Genomic DNA, 8,088 nt, shown 5'->3' with positions numbered 1-8,088 from the left:
GGCCGGGGCCGGGGCCGGGGCCAGGGCGCGGCGCGCGGCCAACCGGCACCCGCAGTTCCCGCACTACAACTACCAGGTGCAGGTGGCCGAGAACCAGCCCCCGGGGACGCCGGTGCTGGCGGCGGCGGCGGCGGACCCGGACGTGGGCGAGGCGGGGCGCCTGGCCTACTCGCTGGCTGCGCTGATGAACAGCCGCTCGCTGGAACTGTTCCGCATCGACCCGCGCAGCGGGCTCATCGCCACCACGCGGGCGCTGGACCGGGAGAGCATGGCCCTGCACTACCTGCGCGTCACAGCTGTGGACCACGGCACGCCGCGCCTCTCAGCCACCGCCATGGTGGCCGTGGCGGTGGCCGACCGCAATGACCACGACCCCGTGTTCGAGCAGGGCGAGTACCGCGAGACCATCCGGGAGAACGTGGAGGAGGGCTACCCCATCCTGCAGCTGCGGGCCACGGATGCCGACTCGCCACCCAACGCCAACATCCGTTACCGCTTCGTGGATGAGCGCGCCGCCCATGCTGTCTTCGAGATTGACCCCCGCTCGGGGCTTATCACCACCAGCGGCCCAGTGGACAGGGAGATGATGGAGAAGTACGCACTGGTAGTGGAGGCCAGCGACCAGGGGAAGGAGCCTGGTCCCCGGTCAGCTACGGTGAAGGTCTACATCACCGTCCTGGATGAGAACGACAATGTCCCGCAGTTCAGCGAGAAGCGCTACATTGTCCAGGTGCGGGAGGACGTACGGCCCCACACAGAGATCCTGAGAGTGACGGCCACTGACTTGGACAAGGACAACAATGCGCTGGTCCATTACAACATCATCAGTGGCAATAGCAGGGGCCAGTTCTCCATTGACAGCGTGACCGGGGAAATACAGGTGGTGGCACCTCTGGATTTCGAGGTGGAACGCGAGTACGCCCTGAGGATCCGTGCCCAGGATGCAGGGCGCCCTCCCTTGTCTAATAACACAGGCATGGTCAGCATCCAAGTGGTGGACATTAATGACCATGCCCCAATCTTTGTCAGCACCCCATTTCAAATCTCGGTGCTGGAAAATGCCCCCCTGGGCCATTCTGTGATCCACATCCAGGCAGTGGATGCGGATTATGGGGAGAACTCTCGCCTGGAATACAAACTGACAGGGGTCTCAGCCAATACCCCCTTTGTGGTGAACAGCGCCACCGGATGGATCACAGTGAGTGGCCCGCTGGACCGAGAGTCAGTGGAGCATTACTTTTTTGGGGTGGAGGCTCGGGACCACGGTTCTCCATCCTTATCCGCCTCTGCCAGTGTCACCATCACAGTCATGGACGTGAATGACAATCGCCCTGAGTTCACCCAGAAGGAGTATTTCATCCGTCTGAACGAAGATGCCGCGGTGGGGACCAGTGTTCTCAGCGTCACCGCAATCGACCGGGATGTGAACAGTGTCATCAGCTACCAGATAACTGGGGGGAACCCACGCAACCGCTTCTCCATCAGCACTCAGGGCGGTGTGGGACTGATCACCCTCTCTCTGCCCCTGGACTATAAGCAGGACAGGAGCTATGTGCTTGCGGTGACTGCCTCCGACCGGACCCTGCATGATATCTGCCATGTCCATATCAACATCACAGATGCCAACACCCATCGGCCAGTGTTCCAGAGTGCCCACTATTCGGTGAGTGTCAATGAGGACCGTCCAGTGGGCAGCACAGTAGTAGTGATCAGTGCTACTGACGATGATGTGGGGGAAAATGCCAGGATCACTTATTACCTAGAGGACAACATTCCTCAGTTTCGCATTGATCCAGACTCGGGGGCCATCACCTTGCAGGCGGAGCTGGACTACGAAGACCAGGTGACCTACACTTTGGCCATCACTGCCAAAGATAATGGCATTCCTCAGAAAGCAGACACCACCTATGTAGAAATCATGGTGAATGATGTAAATGATAATGCCCCCCAGTTTGTCAGTGCTCACTATCAGGGCATTATCTCTGAGGATGCCGCGCCATTCACCAGCGTGCTCCAGATCTCTGCCACTGACCGGGATGCTCACACCAATGGGCGGGTACAATACACCTTCCAGAATGGTGAGGATGGAGATGGGGATTTCACCATAGAGCCCACCTCTGGGATTATCCGCACCGTCCGCAGGCTGGACCGGGAGAGCGTTCCTGTCTATGAGTTGACTGCCTATGCTGTGGACAGGGGGGTGCCTCCTCAGAGAACCCCAGTCCACATACAAGTCACTGTTCAGGATGTGAATGACAATGCTCCTGTTTTCCCAGCTGAAGAATTTGAAGTCTTGGTGAAGGAAAACAGCATTGTAGGTTCTGTGGTGGCCCAGATCACAGCTGTTGACCCAGATGAGGGGCCCAATGCCCAGATTATGTATCAGATTGTGGAAGGCAACATCCCCGAGATCTTCCAGATGGACATCTTTTCTGGGGAGCTCACTGCCTTGATTGACCTGGATTACGAGACAAAGCCTGAGTATGTAATTGTGGTCCAGGCCACATCAGCTCCTTTGGTTAGCAGAGCCATGGTCCACATCAAGCTCATTGACCAAAATGACAACAGTCCAGTCCTTAAGAACTTCCAGATACTCTTCAATAACTATGTCTCCAACAAGTCCAACACCTTCCCTTCCGGTGTGATAGGGAAGATCCCTGCCTATGATCCAGATGTGTCTGACAGGCTTTTCTACACCTTTGAAAGGGGAAATGAACTGCACTTGTTGATTGTAAATCAGTCAAGCGGTGACCTGAGGCTGAGCCGAAAGCTGGACAACAACCGTCCCTTGGTGGCCTCCATGCTGGTGACTGTGACAGGTATGATGTTTAAACTCTTTGTGTGACTGAGAAGGTGGGAATGTTTCCTAGACATGCCTGAGTGGTTCTGGGCTGGGTGCTCCAACATGTACATTGCAATGCTGCGTTGTTAGTGTTTGGACCATTATTTCATTTAAAATGAGACATGCTTAGGGGCTGTGAGAGCATTCACTTTACTAGAGTACCTTTGTTTGAGCACCAAGGGTGTTGATGACATGCAGAAACAAAGCACTGTTATTCAGCTAGATGATCAGTTAGTTCCATCTGAATCTGGTGGCTAGGTGGTTTATTTGACATACTTTCTAGTCAACGTGAGTATCTGTGACACACTCCAGAGGATACTGGCCTGCAAAGCAAGCTGTTTTCCCTGGTGGCTGAACAGACTGCTTCTGCTAGCTCCTGGGTGCATCTCATATAAGGCTGAATATACTACATCTACTTTGCTTTGAGTCCCTGCTGAGGCAGGGAGCAAGTCCACTGTCTGTGCTGTGCTCCCAGCCCTTGTTGGTTCAATTTGGGTGTCAAACTCATCCCTTTTAAAATGAACCGGTTCATGTATTTATAGTCAACATTTTCCTCTTGGTTCCAACTCCCCCCGCTTCTATTCTCCCCCCTTCCCCCAAACAGGGCTTTCATTGACATTCTGACTATACAGAGGTGGTGACTGCAGGCGTTTTAGGGTTAAAGGCTCCAGAGCAGTTTCACAAATGTTGACTTCTGGTTTTGAGTCTGAGTTACTGCACGTGCAAAAGCTGGGTCTATGAACAATCTCACTAGAGGCGTAGAGGAAGGTGTTAATTGTGCTCCCTATGTTGTCTGTGTGGGCTGTTCTGCGGAGTACATCACACGTTCTACTGACTGTACCTGTAACCCTGTAATTAGGCCCACTGTACAGGTGAAGATAAGAGGCACAGGCAGACAGAGGCACTCACCCAAGGTCTCACAGGAAACAGAGCCAGGATTTGAACGTAGAGCTCCTGAACACTGATGCTTTGCTTTTTACCACCAGAGCATCTTGCCTACCTTGTGGAAGGTGTTCTTTGACACTGAGTCCCGATTTGTGCCAAGTAACCCATGTGTGACTTGCTGAATGAGATCTGGGAGGTGTCCATTTGAAGGGGGTCACTGACACTCACGTTGAAGTTCTCCATCTGTACCTAGGGAGGCTTACATTATTCATGCCTTGCCACAGCTGCCGTCTAACCCTCCTCCCATCCCCCACCCACTTGCTTAGCTGGGGGGAGCTGGAAAAATAAAGATCTCATTCCCTTCAGAAGATGGAGCATAGGCTTTATGTGGTGATCCGTTTCCGCACTGCCCTGTGGAGCCAGATACAGCTCGTCACTAAATTGGGGTTCTTTAGGGGTTAATTATAACTGCAGGGCAGGGTGATATCACATTGAGGCACACACACTCACACACACTGATTGCTAGAGATGGGGGAAGCTGGGCTGACCTTTCTCGCTTCTGCCTGAGTGTGTTTATGCAGGCTCTGCCTCGGCACTCACTTAACCCTGCACAAAGGCGGGCGGAAATCACGTCCTGAGGTCTTGCCATCAACTGCCTTAAAACAAGAAGGCTCTTGAAATTACTGTGCTGTCATTTTCCAGCGGAAATGAGAAGAGAGAAGGCTGAGCTCATGGATGAGAGGAGGAGGGTGGAAAGGAAACAAGGGAACAGAGCCTTAGGGGGTGGAGGGGGGGCAGGAGAGCAAAGCAGGGATGTGCCTTTGTTGGCATCGGTGTTATCTCAGAGGTTAGGCCCGGCTCTGTTAAACTCTCACTTTCTTGTGTCCCTTCCATTTTATTATTCTGTAGTTCACTGAGCTCTACCAGGCACATGGTAAATGTGCGGGGGAAGCCCCATGGCTGCAGCCTAAATTGACACCAAATTATCACTGTTTTAAAGAAAGGACTCAGAGCCCTGGGCAGAAGTGATTGAAAAGAGATTAAAATTTCCCTGCCTTCTTTGTTAGCATCCATTACTTCCCAAAGTGCCTGTAAGGACACCAGATTCATTTTGTGAGCCTATTTGCTCCTGCAGATTCACAGTAATGAAAGCCTGTTTCCACGGTACCCTGAGCTCTTAGACCATAACTGTCCAAGAAGGTTCTGTATATCCAAGAAGCTTCCATTTCTGTTTGTAGGATTTTGTTTGGTCTCTGGGAAGGCACCAGAGGGCTACAGGCTGGACTGAAAGCTAGAATACAGATAGATACTATTCAGTCAAAGGGCAAGTGCTTTTTCTGTTGCCATCTCTGGTTGGTTGCTTTGCTGCTTTTATTTATTACCTACCACAACCTTCTGTCTGCCAAGGTTCATAATGTGTGAAGTGGAATGGAAGACATAAAGCGGTGTTATTCCACATAGACTGAAATGACAACTCCCCTGACTGACAGCACAAATGACAGAATTGTTTGGATCAGGGAAAGGGAGGGTTTCAGTCAGAGCAGCAGGTTTCAAAGAGAATGTGATCCCTTGGGAGGGGATGGGTAGGTTCTCCTGCAGGCACTTTTATAATCCCTGTGGAAGGCTCTGTCATAGATTTCATAGACGTTAGGGCTGGAAGGGACCTCGGAAGATCATCGAGTCCAGCCCCCCGCCCCGGGGTCAGGAAGTCAGCTAGGGTCAAAGGATCCCAGCAAGATAAATGTCCAAATGTTTCTTAAAAGAGTCCAGAGTAGGTGCTTGCACCACGTCTGGAGGGAGTCTATTCCAGGCCTTGGAGGCTCGGACAGTAAAGAAGTTTTCTCCTTATGTCCAACCTAAAATGGTCTTGGAGGAGTTTGTGACCGTTTGACCTTGTCATCCCTTGGGGCACTCTGGTGACCAGGCATTCCCCCAGATCCTGATGCACACCCCTTATGTACTTATAGGCAGCCATTAAGTCTCCCCTGAGCCTACGCATTTCCATAAGGCCTGTTCTCCTGCCCTGTGATCATGCAGGTGGCTCTCCTTTGGATTCTTTCAAGCTTTTCCACATCCTTTTAAAATTGTGGAGCCCAGAATTGGATGCAGTACTCCAGCTGTGGCCTAACCAAGGCTGCGTACAGCGGGAGGATGACATCCTGAGATTTGCTTGAGAAGCATCTATGGTTGCAAGCCAAAGTTTTGCTCACTTTACCAGCTGCAACATTGCATTGGTGGCTCATGTTCGTCTTGTCATGACCCCCAAGTCCCTTTTGACCATAGTGCTAGCAAGCATCGCACTGCCGAGCCTATAAACATGATGCAGGCTTTTTTCCCCCGAGGTGGAGTACCTAGCATTTTTCAGTATTGAATGTCATTAGGTTTTTATCTGCCCATTTTCTGAGCCTGTAAAGGTTGGCCTGGATCAGCAGTCTACCCTCAGGTGTGGACACTTTACCCCAAAGTTTGGAGTCATCAGTGAACTTGGCCAGTCCACTTCTAGCACCAATGTCTACATTGTTAATAAAAATATTAAAGAGTATAGGTCCAAGGATGGAGCCTTGCAGGACACCACTGGTCACTGAGTGCCATGATTATTTAGTTCCATCAACTAATACTCTCTGGGTCCGACCTTGGAGCCAATTCCCCACTATCAGACTGTGATGTAGCCGAGGACGCAGTTGGCCAATTTTTCCATGAGGAGATCATGGGACACCAGATCAAAGGCTTTTTTAAAGTCCAGATATATGATGTTAATCTCTTCTCTCTTGTTCATGTGATATGTTACCTGGTCATAGAAGGTGATGAGATTGGTCAGGCAAGACCTACCCATAACAAACCCATGCTGGCTGTCCCTCAGGATGTTGCCATCTGCCAGTTTGTCAAGGATGGTCTTTCTGATAATTTTTTCCAAGATCTTCCCAGGGATAGAGGTCAGCCTGATAGGCCTGTAGTTCCCCATACCTACTTTCCTCCCTTTCTTGAAGATAAGGCACCACATTGGTGCTTCTTCCAGTCTTTGGGCACTTTGCTTGAGCTCCACGAGTTCTCGAAGATCTGTGCCAGTGGCTGAGCTGTGATGCCTGCCGGCTTCTTAAGTATCCTGGGGTGCAAATTGTCCGGACCAGCTGACTTGAAGGTGTCCAGCCTCCCAGGCTGTTCATTTACATAGCCTACAGCAATGTAGTGTATAAATTCACCCTCACCCTGGCCATGTTAAGCAGGGCGGTCCCTTTAGGCTGGTGAAAAACTGATGCAAAATACCCATTAAGCAGGTTGGCTTTTTCCTGGGTGTCGGTTGTCAGTTGTCTCATTTGGTTTAGCAGGGGTCCAATGTTACCCTTGTTTTTCTTCCAGCTCCCCACATATTTAAAAAAGGACTTTTTATTGTCCTTGATACAAATAGCCAGCTGGAATCCGATTGCAGCCTTGGCTTTCCTGGTTCGCTCTCTACAGGACCAGTGCAGAGTAATCCTCCTTTGGAATGATTCCAGACTTCCATCCCTTATAGGTCTCTCTTTTTAGATGCAGGAGATCCACTAGTTTCCTGCAGAGCCAAGGGGGATGCTGTGCCCTTTTGCTGCCTTTCCTCCAAGATGAGATGGGCATCACTTGTGCTTTCAGGATTGATCCCTTGAGGAGCAACCACTCATCCTGAACTCCACTCCCCGTCAAGCCATGGTCCCTTAGGGCCTCACCAACAAGCCTCCTGAGCTTGTCAAAGTCAGCTTTCCTGACTGTCAAACATGCCCAATACCCAAAGAGACCAGATGCATTTTTCTACAGAGCCAGTCAGTATTGGCCTCATCTGTAGGTGAAACCCACTCTGTGTGCTTGGGTCTAAGTATCTGTTCATGGCTGCTGTTGAGACAGGGTGCTGAATTAGATGAGCCATTGGTCTAAACTAGTAGGGCAGCTCCCTTCAGCAAGGAGCGTGGTGGTAGCTGGCATTTCACATGGGACTTTCTTAATCTCAGCAGTGCTTGAGGTCTTTCACAGTGGGTACAGGTGCCCAGGACTGTCCACTTCTTGGAATATGGCAAGGGCACATGGGTTGTAACTTGTGAGTCCTACTGTAGCTATTGTGGCTTGTGTTCTCTGCACCAGTGACTTGCTTCTACCACATAGCAGGAGCCCAAGATCTTGCAGTAGCCAACCAGGCTGCTGGTATTTCCAGGCTGGTCTGTTGCAATGCACTTCATTTAGGGCTGCTTCTGGAGTCCATCATGAAAAACCAGCTGAGCGTTTAGCTACTTGCAGCATTAGAGGGAGGGCTTGTGGCAGAAAGCCACCTTGGTTTCTCCCCAAAATCTCTGCCCTGTGACACTGTGAGTTAGATCTCTGCGCTGTGACCATTTGAA

At 51.1% G+C, this 8,088-nt stretch overlaps 1 protein-coding gene across 1 annotated transcript in view; it reads left to right on the top strand.

The window, feature by feature from the left end:
• Positions 1 to 16: 16 nt before the first annotated feature.
• Positions 17 to 8,088, top strand: part of CELSR3 (cadherin EGF LAG seven-pass G-type receptor 3) — a gene marked incomplete at its 5' end in the record, with an annotated part of 113,870 nt that continues 105,798 nt past the window's right edge. The window contains one exon of the mRNA XM_019504606.1: positions 17 to 2,819. Coding sequence (XP_019360151.1) covers positions 17 to 2,819 — 2,803 coding nt within the window. The remainder of the gene's footprint in view (positions 2,820 to 8,088) is intronic.

Source organism: Gavialis gangeticus, unplaced genomic scaffold (assembly GCF_001723915.1).
Source record: "Gavialis gangeticus isolate Ggan-Ray unplaced genomic scaffold, GavGan_comp1, whole genome shotgun sequence".
NCBI lineage: Eukaryota > Metazoa > Chordata > Crocodylia > Gavialidae > Gavialis > Gavialis gangeticus.
This window is presented reverse-complemented; position numbering and strand designations above follow the sequence as displayed.